This window comes from Oenanthe melanoleuca, chromosome 1 (assembly GCF_029582105.1).
Source record: "Oenanthe melanoleuca isolate GR-GAL-2019-014 chromosome 1, OMel1.0, whole genome shotgun sequence".
NCBI lineage: Eukaryota > Metazoa > Chordata > Aves > Passeriformes > Muscicapidae > Oenanthe > Oenanthe melanoleuca.
Genome location: NC_079333.1, coordinates 28,319,813 through 28,335,407, shown reverse-complemented (window position 1 = coordinate 28,335,407; position 15,595 = coordinate 28,319,813). Strand labels below are relative to the sequence as shown.

Genomic DNA, 15,595 nt, shown 5'->3' with positions numbered 1-15,595 from the left:
CGCGGCGGGCCGGGCCAATCGGCGGCGGCCGCGGGGGATACGGATGCTCGGGCGGAGCGGAGCCCGGGGCAGAGGCCGCGCCGCTCCCGGATTGCCTTGTCCCGCCCGCCTGTCCCTGTTTCGGGACAGCCGCTCCCCCCGCGGCTGGGGCAGTGCCGGCAGCTTTCTTCAGTTATGCTGCTCGCGGCTGGGAGCTCTGCCGTGCTCCTGGGCCGCCAGCATTGCGCTGGCTCCTGGTGAAGGGCTGCGGAGTTTTACCGTTTAACGTGTGTGCTACGGCTGCACCGGGCTAGCGGGGCCCGCAGGACACCTGAGCACGCTGTCACTTAGGTAAGCTGTCAGACTGTTCCAGTCTCGTACATTGCTCATGAAGCGTTATCAAATTCTCTTGTCTGTGCTGATCTATGATAAGTCAGGTTGGGAGAATATGAGCCAAGTGTGCTCAGGTGGCCAAGAAGGCCAATGGCACCTCGTATCAGCAACAGTGTGATCAGCAGGATCAGGACAGGGATTGTCCCGTTGTGTTCAGCACTGGTGAGGCCACACCTTGAGTGTTGTGTCCAGTTCCAAGCCCCTCATTTCAGGAAGGACATTGAAGTGCTGGAGTGAGCCCAGAGAAAGGCAGCAGAGCTGGTCTGGAGCACAAGTCCTATGAGGAGTGGCTGAGGGAGCCGGGGGTGTTCAGCCTGGAGAAAAGGAGGGTCGGGGGAGACCTTACTGCCCTCTACAACTGCTTGAAAGGAGGGTATAGCCAGGTGGGGATTGGCCTTTTCTCTCAGGCACCTAGTGATGGAACAAGGGGATATTGTCTTAAGCTGCACCAGGGGAGATTTAGATTGGGCATTTGGAAGAATTTCTTCACAGGAAGGGTGATTAGATATTGGAATGGGCTACCCAGGGAGTACTGGAGTCACTGTCTCTGAAGGTATTTAAGGAAAGACTGGATGCAGTATTTAGTGCCATGGTCTAGCTGCCATGGTGGTGTTTGGACATAGATTGGATTTGATGATCTCAGAGGTCTTCCAACCTTATTGATTCTTTGAGTTGCTTTCCAACAGAAAAGTAAATACAATGTTACTTCAGTTCAGACTTATTCTTTAGGTAAAACAAACAAATCATGCAAGATCTGTAGAGTATAGGAGGGAGATGTCAATTCTGTTCTGTAAAAAAGAAAAGGACAAACTTAAAATCTCTTAAAATTAAAACATACATGTAGTTAGCAACTAGAAAGGGAAAGAGAACTGATTATCTTGGCCATATAATATCTTATTGGCATTACAAACCAGATTGAAATGAAAAAAAGAAAATAAGTTTTTTGATTGTTTTTTCCTTTTGATAGCTGTCTTGATATAGCTGGATCAGTAGGTCAATGGCTCCCATTCCTGCATTGCATTTCTAAATCTACCTGAAAATTGAAGAAAGGTTCAAGAGCTACTGTTGGGGAAAAAGTCTGCCTTGAGATATATACACTGTGCTGCTGCATAAATGTTATGCTTTTGTTAAAAACTACATCTGAGGTTTCCAAACAAGCCTGTCTTCAAATCCATTTATTTGCCTTCTAGAGATTCAAGAGCACTTTAGCATCTCCTCGGGGTGCTTCCTTCTTTCTTCAATTAGCTCCAACAAGCATCATGAGGTTTCTAAGTAGTTGTGCCACACCTTTTGATGCCTCCGAAGAAGAAGTGTACCCACAAGGCCAGGAAGGCAGAGCTGGTTTTTCTTGAGAGGCCACAGGCAGGACCCATCCATTGTTATGAAACTCCCCTGCGTTCGGCTGAGAATCCCAGACGTGTGCCTACAAAACCTGTGGACCGGAGCACCTCTGCTGTCTGGGTTGGTATAAATGATCTTTCCTCCCACATCAGTTTTCAAGTTTCTCCTGTATATCTTAACAGAAAGTTGTCTGTTCTGGATATGGAAAATTAGTAGCCCAGACCTGAATTCCCTCTATCAGTCTAAAGCATAAATAAGTGCTTGAGTTGCATCACATTCTAAGAATAAGCACACTAAGGTTTTGGTTTCTTGAAGATATAAACTGTGTGCAGTCTGTACTGACTAATGACTATTTGTCTTCTAGAAAAATAATTCCCATCAAGAAAATCACTGTTTTCCTTGGCAACCAAAAACCCTGCATGAAATAAACATTAGGGGAGATTTTTCTTATTGGCTTGCTGTTTGAAATAACTGCTGAACTCTAAATGTTACCTGTTAAAGTATTGGGTGCATTGTTTAAATCTGACACTGCTAAATTTAGAGAACGTAGGTTTTTACTTCAGAATTACTTGTTCTAAACTATCCTCTTTTCCATTTCTGTGTTTTGAATAGTTTCTTTCCATACCAATCTTCTGATGGGTTCATTTTCTTGGGACTGTTTGCCATGTCCTAAAGTACTCCTTATATTGTGTAATGTAAAGATTTATTTTTTTTAAGCAAACAGCTGCAGCAAAGACAGACCGTTCCTGTACAACAGTAGTCATCACCTAGGGGAGCTCTGTTTAAACATTACTGCTGCTTGACTCTGCTCTTCACAAAGCAAGCTCAGGAAGTGTGGTTTCAAACCTGCTTGAAACATTCCTTTGTTCCTGTTGACCTGCAGGTATTTTTGTGATGCCTTAACCTTGAAGTAGAATTTCTTCAATTTTTTCCTCTTTAATTTTTTTTTTTTTTTTGTATCTGCTTGAGGCACTTAGCTCTACAGTTTCTGAATCAGTAAGTAAAATAACTGCTGAGAATAAGCATTAATTTTGCTTAGAAGAGGTGGAAACATCCACTCTGGTAGCTCTTTGATTCCAAAAATACAATTATTCTAAAGTTTGTTTGAAGCTATCAGCACTGAAACTGCTATGTATTTCTCAGTTTGGAAAACTGGTAGGTTTGTAACTTCTGGAGACATCATCTGCAGAGTATCTATAAACTTGTTTCAATGGAAACTGGTTTTCTACTCCTTTATTTTTGGCATTATCTAAGTTTTTCATACCTTTTTTATTGCTAGGTTCCTACATAGGTAAAACCTACCCTACATGTTCTCTGAAGCTGGGAAGCCATATCCTTGAAATCAGAGGCTATGTGCTGGGATCACAATTATTACGGAATCACTTCTCTTTTCTTCCACAAAGACTTTGCATTCAAACAGTTCAGCTGTACATCAGACAATTGCCATCCTTAGTTAAATTGCACTCAGTGTTCTGAGGAAATGTATAGTAATTTCAGAATGCTGAAGGAGATCTGTAGTTGTAGCATAGCAAGAACTCGGTTTGGTGTGCTCTTGGGAAAAGCAAACTGGAATCTGAAACAGAGTCTGACTCTTTTGTTGATAAAGAACACTGTAATAAAAGGATTTCCAGGATTTGAGTCCAGAATCATTCAAAGAAATACAGACTGTTGCGCTTGGACCGTCTCTTCTATAGAAAGCTGATTGTAGAAGTGGATTTTGGGTGATCTGTTACTCCACAATGTTTTGAAACAAAGATGTTTTGGGGGAAGATTTTGAACACCATATTAACACAATCTAAGGGGACTGAGCTAACTGGGCATTCTTTAATCATTTTGTGTTGCTCTCCCAGTTCAGCATCTACTGCTTTGGGGAGGGTGAGGATCTATTTGAGTCATGCCAAGACACAGAAAGAAAAAGGATCCATTCTGAACTTTTTAAAATCTGCACAGGTTACAGGAGTAGACACCACTTAATTTCCTTTAAAGCTCAAATCTTAAGTTCTTTGTGAGTTGCCAGAGAACAGCTCACTTGGACCCCAGTGACTTTCCAGAGAAGAATGGCAGAATGTGATGTTGACATTGAGAGCTATTTCATGCATAGCAGCTTTGTTAGTGACTCATGTACTTTGCTGCACAAGAGAATACTCAGTGAACACAGAAAAAAGGTGGGGAAGTAGAATCGGGTAGGTATTAGTTGCCTGGAGAAAAGGATTGGTTTTTTTTATTTTATTATTATGTCTTTTCCTTCAGGTGTGCCCACAATTTGACACAACTAAGTCAGTGGTATTGAAAGCATGCCAGAAGAAGCGTCGTGGTCCTCACAAGCCCTATAATCAGAATGCCAACCACAGTTCATTTCATGCAGGAGGAGCTTGCAGATTTCCTCCTTTAACTTTTGAGAATCCAGAAGGACATGAGTTCCCTGCATTGGATGATCCAAATCACTCGAGAAAGAATGCACAATGCTCCCACAATCAGCCTAAGAAAGGGACAGCAGCAAACCCTGACTTCCAGGTGAAGAGTCCAGAGAACTGTGGAGAGCCTGCTCCCCCGCCTGTGGAGCAAGAAGTCCTTTGTCCACCAGATGCAGAGGCTACACAGGTTCCTTCTCCAAGGAATGTAGGATGCAGCGACACTCCACCACAAAGCAGTCGTGCCTGGCATCCAGAGAATGAGCTGGCATTTGGTATTGATCCCTGTGGGAGAGGGGAGGCGGCAGCAGTGCTGGTTACGGACACTCCCGAGCACGAGTATGGAGTAAAGGTCACCTGGAGAAGGCGGCCTCACATAATGAAGTACCTGCGGGAGCAAGGGAAGCTGAGCGCTGCGGACATCTTGGTGAAGGCAAACATGGAGCTCTGGAGGGGACAGGCCGACTCCTGACCGGGCGGGAGCTGCTGCGTGCAAGAACACGCCCGAACAGACGATGTCAGCTCGGGGGCTGAACAGGGGACGTGATTTCAGCCAGGCCCTCCTACTGCGCCTCTGCGCCTGGCAGAGCCTCCGAGGAACGCCGGGGCGGGCACTGGGGAGGGTCCTGGCGACAGGGGGGGTGTCTTTTGGGGCGGTGTTCCCGGGGGAAGTGCGTACGGAAAGGGCTTTGTGCCACACGCGGTTCCCGCCGGGGCCGTTCCCCGCTCCCGGCGGAGGCGGCGGGCGGCTCCCGCGGCGAGGGACCGGGGGCCTTGTGCTGCACTGCGCGTGCGCGGCAAGGCGGCCAATCGGCGGGCGGCGTGCTCGCGGCCCCGGCCAATGGCGGTGCGCCTCAGTGCCGCGCGCCGTTGCTAAGGGCAGCGGCGGGCGGGGGCCCATAGCAACGGCGGGGCCGCGATGGACGGAGCGGGGGAACCGGGCGGTCCCGCCGGCCGCAGGTGAGCGGGGCTTGGGGCGGCGGCGGCCGCGTCCCCGGGACCGAACAGGCCTGGGCAGGGGCTGCCTCGTGCGGCCGCAGCGGGGCCCGGGCGGGCGGAGCCCCACGGCAGCGGCCACGCGGATCGGCGCTGCCGCGGTAACACCCGCGTCCCGCAGGCGGGCGACAGCCGTACTGCTGTTTTATGTGCGGGTGTTTTTAAGTGCTTCATTCTTTAACGTTGGTGTGCATCGTCTGAATACTTGTGGATTAAACCGGTTTTGAGGTGCCTCAGTCCACTCTTGCTTTCTAGGCGCTACTGTGAAGCGTTTTCGCGGTGTTATTTAGCCCCTGTGTTCCTCCTAATGAAGCTCGCTGGGTATTTGCAAATATCACTCACGGTGTGCCTTTGCAAGACAAAAAAAGGAGGAATGACTGTAATGAACTCAACTGATGCAATAGGAAAAACAGCTGTGAACTATGGAGAAGCGGTTTTGGAAAGACTTTATGCTTGTGGCACTTAAGTAGCTCAGAATCGAAATTATTTGAAATTAAATGTGATTATACCGGCCAGCAGAGAAAACGAGTTTTGGCAGAATTGGCGTGATTGCAAAAAACCCAGGAAAATCTCTTTGTGCCTCCGTTTGGATAGGAAGAAGTAAAGCAAGTAAAGAGAGAAACCTAAATTTTGGGTAGTTAAATGAAGATGAAAGCAGTGTAGAAGATAAACAGTATTTTTTATTACATACATTGTTGCCTTTTGCAATTTAAGAAGGATGAAAAGCAACAGTAGAGTTAGAAAGGGCTCTGTAATTGCTTGGGTCCACCAAAAACTCTATTGAACATTAGATTACTTGTTTATACAGACTTGAAAGCCTCGGGTTGTCTAGCAGTTCTGGAAACAATTTTTAAGGAAATTATGTCCAGATACATGTAAATTTCCCTGCACAGTAGACCTTTAAGTTTGACAGAGTTAATGCTACGGGAAATAAAACAGTTCTAATGGCATCATTTCTTTCTGCTAAGAAACCAGTCTTATGTACTTTTATGGGTGCCCCACAGAAACAGGCTAAAGATAATGGCAGTTCTTGGGATAGCTCCCAAGAACTATCCCTCCCATCCCAGTTTATTAAAGAATTGCCAATTTCTTTAGCTTTCTTAGTCCCCATGGTTAAGATAAGAAAACTAGAATACGTGAACCTAAAGAAAAGTACATAGTTTTAAAATAGATCTGTAAAGCTTGTTATTTTCAGGGATCTGACTGAAGTTGGAGTGTTCATCAGCATTGTAATAAATGTCTATATTCTTAGGAAGGTTCTTTTCTTGAGACAAAAATAGTAATATTATGCAGATGTCACTAATCTGGCTACTAGAACTCTTGTTTGGTAAAATAATTGTTGGTTGTCCAAACAGTGGGTTTTATAGAAAAGGTAAATGTGATACATAATAACTGGCACTTCATGGCAATGAAGATACTACAGGTAAAGTTTAACAAAGTTGTACCTGAGAACTGCTTGTCAGCACTTTTTTTTTTTTTTTCTTTCTTTTTTTGCTGTCTTTTCCCCCAGGGGTGGAATGCCTTTACTATTGAGCAATGTGAAAAATATTCATAAAGATATTGAAAGTATTTTATTTCTGATGGACAGAGTCAAATATTGCTAGTCGAAAATTAATGCATATTGTTTTCTAAGTATGCTGTGGAATACATGATGATGGACAGACACCAGAGATCTTGGATTTAGGCCATCTACAGGCTGTCACTTGCAAATACTGTGTTGCATTAGACTTTCCCACTGGAGCTGGCTGCAACTGGAATTGCTCAATTGCGTTTTAAAGTTTGGCTTTCAGGTAGACATGACACAACTCTCTTAATGCTTTAGAAAGTGATAAGCTTGATATTGCTGCTTCAAGGTTTTGATAAGTGCTAGACCTTCTCTCTTCTTTGGGAAAGTCCATTTGGAGACTTACCATGAAGTTATTAGTGTAGAAACATTAAGGTAAAAGTAATTCTAAATCATTGTAAGCTTTTGAAATATTGTGAAGGAAATTTTGTTTCTTATGGTAGTATGTATTTTAGAACAATGAGACTTTGCCCTTTTGCACATTAATCACACAGTATACAGCAATACTTAAAGCTTCCCATATGCTGCATTCCAAATATGCTTCAGCTTCTGACTTGCAGATGACATGTAAGAGGAACATAATTTTCAAGGAGCAATAACCTTGTCTGAGTCTACAGAGACTGCAAAACTGGATGCCAGCTGCAGTGGTCCTGCCCTCATTTGGATGCTTCCTTGGGGTCCAGACATGCATCAGTTAGTGGCTTTCAGTTTGAAAACTCTGGAACAATGGGATACTTCCTCAGTGTCTCCCAAAGTTAATGAAGAAAATCAGCCTGTTGCCAATTAGCTCAATTTTCAAAATATTAAGACCCCACAGATTAAGAGAAGTTGAAGACTTCAAAAGTAGTACTATTGTTCAGCTAAAAACCCTTTCCATGTTTTAAAAACCTGAGTGTAGTTGAGATTGTCAGGACTCTCTGTGCCTGCAGGGCTTGAGTATTTTGTATAAATACGCTGTAATTATGATTTTGAGGAGAAAAAAAAAGACAGAATTCTTTGCTAATTGTTTTAGCTATACTTGTAAACCAGAGAGGACAGAGAAGTTTAAAATTCCTTTAAAAAGCCTCTCAGCATCTCTGTTAGTCCTTGAGTATTTTTATTTAGCCACTAGTGACCTTCTTAGAATTAACAAGCGATGTTTAAATTCCAGGACTTACAATTCTGCAAATCTTATCCTTAGATGAATGAGAATTGGCTTAATATCCTGTTTGCTTCACCCTATTCAGCTCTAAATATTATAATGAAAAAATCTGTCCAAAGTGACATAAACCTGTAAATATTTTGTAAGTGTGGTTGATATATACTCCTTGGAGTACAGATTCAACTGAAAATGAAACCTTTTGAAATTTGATGCAGCCTCTGTTAATGTGAATGAAGAAGTCACCTCACTTCCTGTGATGTAGGCAGCAGTGGCAAGAGGGAAAAGGCAACCAATAATGTGCAACTAAAATTTCCAAATACAATTTGAGATTCACTGGGTAACAGCAATTGCAAAGAGGTATTCTAAAGTTGAACCTTGTTTGAATTATCTTTTCAGTTTCTAGTTAGTTATTTTCCCATATCACCTAGAATTTAGGTTACTGGTGACCTATTTTCTATAGAGAGACATTACTTTTCTCTTCTGCTTTTTTTTTTTAAATCACTGTTGGTGTGGCATTTGTAGGAGAGACAAATGTGCTGACTTAACATAATTATGGCTTTGTATGTGTGAAAACTTTCTGCAACCCAACTTGCACTGGGATAGGTCCAGACTCTTGTTTTGTTGCTGAGGCACAGCTGAGTGATCTCCAAAATAAAACTGTTGTAATTGGGTCATGGGATGAATTCTCCTCTAAGTGGATTTGCTGATATGCCTGGAGATGTTGCCTTAGACTATTGCAAGAACATTTACGCCAACTCTTAGTGCTCTTTAAAACACACTCTGTGGGATGTTTGAGCCTTTAACTGCCTGTGTTCTTGCTATAGGAGTCTGGGTGATTCTACATTCCTTTCTGACTTTGCATTCTTATGTGATATCTGAGGCAAAAAAAGAACAAGGACTAAAATCTACCAGTGATATCTTGCTGAGTCACCTAGTTTGAGATTCAAATAACATTTTGCTGTTTGTGTCTCTTTAATGGCTTTCTCTTTTAGTTTTTGTAAAATAAAAAAAAAAGATCTGCACTGGGAATAAATGTTTGAATTTTTAGTTTGAAATACTATTAGACAAGTGCAATTTGTCATGTCAAGTGTGATGTTCTTGCTTTCAGGGAACTTTGAGTTTTGTTACCTGGTCTGGGTTAAGCATAGCATGTGCTATTTAACAGCTGCCTTTGTTGCTAAGAGAGAACAATGGCTGCTCTACATTTCACTGGCTCCCTGTTGTAATGAGGTACAACGTCCACAAAAGTGACAGGCAAGGTTTAATTATACACAAATAGAAGATCACAGGAGACAGAATTCCAGCCCCCTGGGGATCCTGCTTTCCTCTTTCCTTGGGCGAAGGTGTTTCTGTAACTGAAATGACCATGGTGACTTGAAGCATATAGTTGCAAGGACATTAAATAGAAAGGTGAAGTTCTGCTTGTGGAATAAATTTCTTTTCGTTAGCAGAAACCTAAATTTCATTATGTTCAACTGAATAAACCTGAAGCATAGTGCTCTTCAGTTGTAGTGGTGGTTAGGAGATGAATCATGGAGTCTCTGACTGAACTTTTGAAGGAATATGCCTGACTGGAGATTCCTTGCCTCCCTTTTCTTGAAAGAATTACAATAAAAACTCAGTTGAAACCCTCTGTTTGGCTATACACTTATAATATAAGTTTATATATAAGTGCATATTTTTATGATTGTGTTCCTCTGTGCCACTCTCCCAGTATTGATGATGGCTTTGATGGTTAATGGCTTATGTGGATTTCTGACTTCTCTTGGCTTTAATTCCAGAAAAAGAATACTCCTTTTGCTTTAGGTTTGCAGAAATGAATTTATTTGAGACTTCTGGCCAAGGAAAACAAGAATCTCCTTTCTGTTCTCCAGTGCAGTACAGCACAGAATGACACAGGCTTTTGTTTGCACTCTTCTTTTTAGTCCAAGTAAAAGTCATACTAGCTTCTGTCCAGAGAGAGCTGATTCTTTTTCCTTGCTCTGTTTCCTTGTTCCAAGTAAGAGGAGCTAATCTTTGGTACTTCATAAGTCACTTTTTGAATGGTATGTAAAACACTAAGCAATACATTAGTCAAAATAGTTTTGAGCTTTGGTTCTGTAACCTTTTCATTATCCTTTTATTTCTGTTGCATTTTCTTGCAACAGCCTGTATTTTTTAGTGTTCTCTAGTTTGTGCTCTCACACTTGGGATCTAAACTTTTGATATCTAGAACCCAACCAGACAGAATCACAGAGCCTGGAAGGGGCTTCTTGAGAGGATCTGGAGCAGCCCTGCTGCTTAAGCAGGATTGGCTGGAGCAGATTGCACAGAATGATGTCCAGTTGGGTTTTGCATATCTCCGAAGATGGAGACTACAATCTTGCTGAGCAAGCTGTTCCAGTATTTGACCATTTTCTCTGGAAATTCTTTTCTTGATGTCGGGTAGAATTTCATGTGATTTGGTTTGTGCCCATCACCTGTTGTCCTGTCAGTTGGCACTGCTAGCTTTATTTGCTTTACAGCCTTCCATCAGGTATTTGTACACGTGGATAAATTGCCTCCTGAGTCTTCACTTCTCCAGGCCCAGTTCTCTCAGCCTCACTTCATGTTAAAGATACTCTGGTCCCACAGCACCTTTGTAGCCCTTTGCTGGTTTTGCTCCAATAAGTTCTTCTCTTTCTTGCTCCCAGAAGCCCAGGGCTGGACGCAGCACCTTGTGTGTGGCTTCACCAGCAGAGGGGTGGTGTCACTCCCTCAACCTGCTGGCAGTGCTTTCCCTAATGCAGCCCAGGATGCTGTTGGCCACCTTTGCCCCGAGGCCGTGAATTGATGGCTTGTGATAAACTTGTCCACCAAAACAATATGGATCGATTTCTGAAAAACTAATCTCAACAAACAGCATATGCTTCATTTTTTTGTTTAATCATAATTCAGCTTTTCTCCTGTTTCTCCTGACCTTTCATTTCTCGATATTCTGTTACTTTACTAGCAGGTTCTTTTTACATTAATTCTTTCTTATTGGGGGTGTGTTTGTGTTGGTGTGTAATAGTGCAGAGAGTATCCCACTGCACTTGAGATACCTGCCTTCACTTTCAAAATGGTGTGATCTTTGAGTGGTCATTTTACTTTGCCTGCACAGTTTCATTTTACCTTACAAAATCACTGGAACAAGTACTGTAAAGAAAATAGAAGCTTGTGTCTCTTGTACTGATAAATCCTTTTTTCTGCAATGACTTGGCTGTGGTCAGTCAGTACTAAACTGCATCATTATTTACCTAGTTACATTTGACAAGTGAACAGTCACCCCAAAATATATGCAAGCACGGAAAATGTAGTGCTGCAGGGATAGGCTTGCATTAAATTCACTCCTTTCGTGGGTTTAGCCAACAAAAATAATTATTAACTTGTTAATGTTTTACAACAAATAATGTTTGTAGCATGTGCTGCTCAGATGACTTTTTGCTTGAATTTCTTTCTTCAGCACAGTATTCCTGTTGCTATGAGTTGTTGGGGCAGCTGTTTTTCAACAATAAGGTGAAACATATCCATATACATATAGATGCACACAAAAGAATATACATAATATGCATAAATTCTTCAGAGCTCCAGCCTTTTCAGGGTTGGTTATTTTTGTGTTGTTTTGTTTTTTGAGGAGAGTGGGTGGCAGAGAAGGGCAGATGTTGGGTGTTTTGATTTGGATAATTTTGACATGCTTCTGATCTGTGTGGCTTTCAAGAAAAACACCTGATATTTTCACATTAAAATTCAAGTTTTAAGCCTGCAGATAGGTATAAGCAGAAGTTATAAAGGACTAGCTTGCCATTTTGTTTCTTTAGGATCTTTTTTATGTTGTAAATTCATCTTTAAGTTGTAAATTGTTCAGATAGTTGGTCCAAATTATTGGCAGGAATATGTAGTGGATTCAGGTATATTTTGAAATGAAGTAGGACATGTAGATCTTGCTGCTTGTCTCTGGTTGCTTTCTCAAGCCACCCTAGTCTGGCAGTTGAGTTTATTCTTACTGGTTCATTTTATACTTATTTTCAAATATTCTGAGATAAATGTTATTTAAGCTGTGTTATGTGGGACATAATTTCTATACTAAAACTAACAAGACAGTCTTTTATTCACTCATTCAGGATTGCTTCCAAAACTAGGTGTTCACTCTTTCTATGTCATTATTCTCATAATATGTTCAGTAGGTGGAAAGCTTTCCACATTAATTTTGTGAACCCTTTCACAAAACAGTATACTATTAGCATTAGCATTTTTGGGGTGCAGAGGGATCAAAGGTCAAACTGATTTCACTGATTTCTGTAAAAAAGGCAGACACACTAAAACTTGCCCGTGTTGAAGTACCACCTGCTTAAAAATAATTTAATGAAATGTTGATGCAACTTCAGCCATGTCACTTAGAAATAGGTGTGGGATTTTATGGCTCTCTACCAGCAGATCCGTTTACTTTGGAAGACTTACTGCTAATTAATTATGAAGAAAAGAATATCCTGTGTTTCCAAAAAAACCCCACTCTTCTGCCTTGGGGAAGGCAGAAAATTTGGTAACCTTCAGTCCTATGGGTGGTATGCTACGCGTTTTCCCAAAAATGTGCAATTACAGCTGTGTCAGGACTGCACCCTTTTGTGGATTGGAAGGTGCATTACAGGTAAATTTTGTTCCTCAACCAGTTTCCAGAGACAGTATTGCAATTTTTTTAAAAATATATCTTTTGAAAGGTAAGAATCCTTCTTCAACTGATGTTTTTTCTACAACTTCTATTTTCTTTCAAAGCTGTAGTTCAGGTGAGAATAATCCCCTGGAAAGTTTATTGGAGGGTTAAGAGCAGAAACACTTCTACACCAACTGACTCAACATTTCTTACTGAAGTTGCTTTTGCTTCAACTTCCACAGCTAAAAATAAAATCTAGTGGATGAAGATGTGGGCCACAAGCCACCTTCTCATCCCCTGATGATTTTTAAGCTCTGGGAGTATTGCTCAGAGACCTAACTGCTGCTACCGTGTTAATAAACTGTCTTGAAAGAAAAAGGAAAGTATATGAGCTTTGTAAGACACCTGATAGCAGCAGTCCTCTGTAGACTGAGAAATGGAATATAAGATATTGGGAAAGTGGGAAGGTTTGTGGACCAAAGGTATTATTGTGCCTTGGAGCTCCTTTACAAGAAGTAGAACAATGGAAACAACTGAAAGTTTAAGGATCTTGATAATTAATATACAGGTTCATGTTCCCATTAATATCTAAATATTGTGTTTATTAAAAGGATTTCTATGTCAGACTGATACGAAAATATCAAGCTTGTTTGTAACAAGGCACAGTAAACTCAGGATCCAGTACACTTTAAAAAGATGTGGAAGTTTCTGCTGGACACTTTGCTTGAATCTCTCTGCCAGACTATGGACTATCTGAAACTTTAATACCTTCCCTAGAGCTGTGCACAAATAGGTAATAATTCCTCAGTTTTTCTCACCAAGAATTGAGTGCATATACAGTGCTGATATGTGCTATAAAGATACATAGAACAGTTCAAAGGCAAAACAAGCTGTCTTTCCTGCTCTTGGATCAGATTTTCATTTAAGGTTGGAGTGGGGTCTGCTTCTGTCAGCTAGTCTGACACTCCTAAAAGAGGCAGTCAAGCTTACTTTTTCTTTACCAAACCTTTAACTACTTGAATTGCAGGATAGATTTAGCTAACTTGGAAAACTTTTAAATCTGCAAGGCTTTGCTGCGTTGTTTGTTTAGGAGGAGAAACTGAGTACAGTATTTCTTTAGTGGAATATAAGGAATGTACATTTTGTTGAATGGTGTTGAAACACCATAATGGTGTTTTCCTTTGTTTAACATAATTTAAATCTGTCTTCCCAGTAAGTTTTCAGTCATGTAGAACATTTTGTCTCTACAGGCTGCTCGTTCCTGATGCTTTTCTTACTTTCTCTGTTACTGCTTCTCATTTACAACTGCAGCCAGTCAATTTCTTTCAAAACTAGTCCATGATAAAGACCTTTTTTCCTTTTTTAAATTTTTTTTCCCCTCCTTTTAGCTTCAACAGTCAGCATATAAAGGGGATTTAATTGAAATAACTTGAAAGAAGAATGCTTAGCTCTCCAATTTGGGTTAACCACACCTGAAATAGGAAGTAAACCATAGCCTTAGTCTACAACAGCAACTTTTAACATAATAATACTCAAGCTTGATTAAGACCTGTTGTTTTCTGTTGAAAATCCTCAGCTCCATGAGTTATCCTAATGGTTAATTAGTCACAGTGTTAAATTCAAAATATATTTGCAGTCTGGATTAGTTTAGCTTCAGTTATTTATGTCTGGATTTTTTTGTTCTCTCTCATCAATGTCGCGTGTAGCCTCAAATCCATGGAATACAGTGGAATGTATTGATTTTATCTTGAATAAACAGTAGGATCTTGCGAAGAGGTGCATTTTCCAGTCCTTGGTCAAATTGGTCAATTTGTTCAGCTTTCTGCTGTACTCTCTACAGTTCTTCAGTCCTTTCTCTTGTGTGGACCTTGAATGGAATGAACATTTTCAGGCTGGTGGATTGCTTTTATTTTCTACATTCTACTTTAATATCAGGGTTTTTTGTTGTTCTCAAAGTTGGATTACACTGTGAGTTTGTGTTTGGTTGATTCAATGGTAATTACTGCCAAGTGCTTAGAACATAAGTATTTTGGTTGTTTTATTTTTTCCTCCAAGTACAGCATACTCAGGAACATAGACAAGCTGCAATGAAAACAAGAGTGTTAGCTCTGCCTATTCACAGTTTGTAATTTCAGTGTTATTGAAAAATACGTCCATTCTGAAAGATCTGTCAATAGATGTAGTGTGTCTTTTTTACAGAAAGGGAAATAAACAACACAAAAAGGAAGCTTCAGTTGCATGTGTGAATATCTGAATAAATAATCTGTGAGTTATGTCTTCATTGTGGTTGTTTGCTGTTCTGAAAATGGTTAGGAAAAACCAAACACATTTGTAAGTTTGTTGCATATTCCCATTGCAGCACTTTAATTTCTGATTATGAAATGAAAAGCAGGCTGATTCTGATTTCAGTAGGAATTTGATATGCTACCAGTTAAAAATAAAACTTCTTGCCCCATGTTAATCTGTGTCAAATCTTTGTGTCTTGCCATCTTCTTCCATGTTTTATTAAATATTATTTAAGTTACTTTCCCACTCTTATTTTTATTCTGTATCCTGCACTATCATTATTTTTTCCTTGTAAATTCTGTTCTGGGTAATCTTTCCTTTCTCTGTGGCACGAGTCTCTTACCTGTCATGCAGCATCTGTAGGATTGCAGGTGGATTCTGGTACAGGTAGCAGTGGTGTCTGTGGGCAGGATCTTGTTATATAGGCTGCTGTGCTGCAGTGGTTGGGGAGAGGACATTAATACAGGTTTCTTGAAAATTTTCAGTTCTTATTTATCAAGGGTTAATAGGCAACTGGTTTGGTGTTTGGGATTTTTTTTTTCCTCCTGTTTTTAACTGTGATGTGGTAGCTATGGAAATTCTGCTTATTTTTCCTTTTCCTGATGGATATTTATTTAATTATTCTTATTGCCCATAAACCCTTCAAACAGAAAAGCAAAGCAAAGAGCACAGTGGTTTGTTGTGGGCATGTCCAAAGAGCACTGACCTGTGTTGTCAGTCCAGCTGAAGGAGGATTCCTGTCTGAAGCCCGCAGCTGGATTAGAACACCGCTTACATTCCTTAGTGGTGAGCTGTGGGAGTGACTCTGGCACAGTGTTTTCTGTTAAAGTTTGTAA

At 41.0% G+C, this 15,595-nt stretch overlaps 2 protein-coding genes across 3 annotated transcripts in view; both read left to right on the top strand.

Annotated features, from left to right (window-relative positions):
* Positions 1 to 50: 50 nt before the first annotated feature.
* Positions 51 to 4,713, top strand: RHNO1 (RAD9-HUS1-RAD1 interacting nuclear orphan 1). The gene is made up of 3 exons (XM_056497701.1): positions 51 to 330; positions 1,563 to 1,833; positions 3,964 to 4,713. Exons 2-3 carry the CDS (start codon positions 1,666 to 1,668, stop codon positions 4,594 to 4,596), a joined length of 801 nt encoding a protein of 266 aa, XP_056353676.1. The 5' UTR covers positions 51 to 330; positions 1,563 to 1,665; the 3' UTR covers positions 4,597 to 4,713.
* An 84-nt stretch (positions 4,714 to 4,797) lies between these two features.
* Positions 4,798 to 15,595, top strand: part of TULP3 (TUB like protein 3) — a 31,978-nt gene continuing 21,180 nt past the window's right edge. Inside the window, exon 1 of one of the 2 annotated variants that reach the window (XM_056497681.1) lies at positions 4,798 to 5,084. In XM_056497681.1, the coding sequence (XP_056353656.1) occupies positions 5,044 to 5,084 (41 nt within the window). In that variant the 5' untranslated portion in view covers positions 4,798 to 5,043. Of the gene's footprint in view, positions 5,620 to 15,595 lie in introns of both variants that reach the window. The other variant, XM_056497690.1, reaches the window with a different exon arrangement.

What these genes read in the sequence shown, in the direction of transcription:
- RHNO1 (XM_056497701.1), top strand. Translation starts at nt 1,666, where the DNA reads ATGCCTCCGAAGAAGAAGTGTACCCACAAGGCCAGGAAGGCAGAGCTG. An exon ending in GGAGCACCTCTGCTGTCTGG is followed by an intron (nt 1,834 to 3,963) that starts GTTGGTATAAAT and finishes CTTTTCCTTCAG; the next exon opens with GTGTGCCCACAATTTGACAC.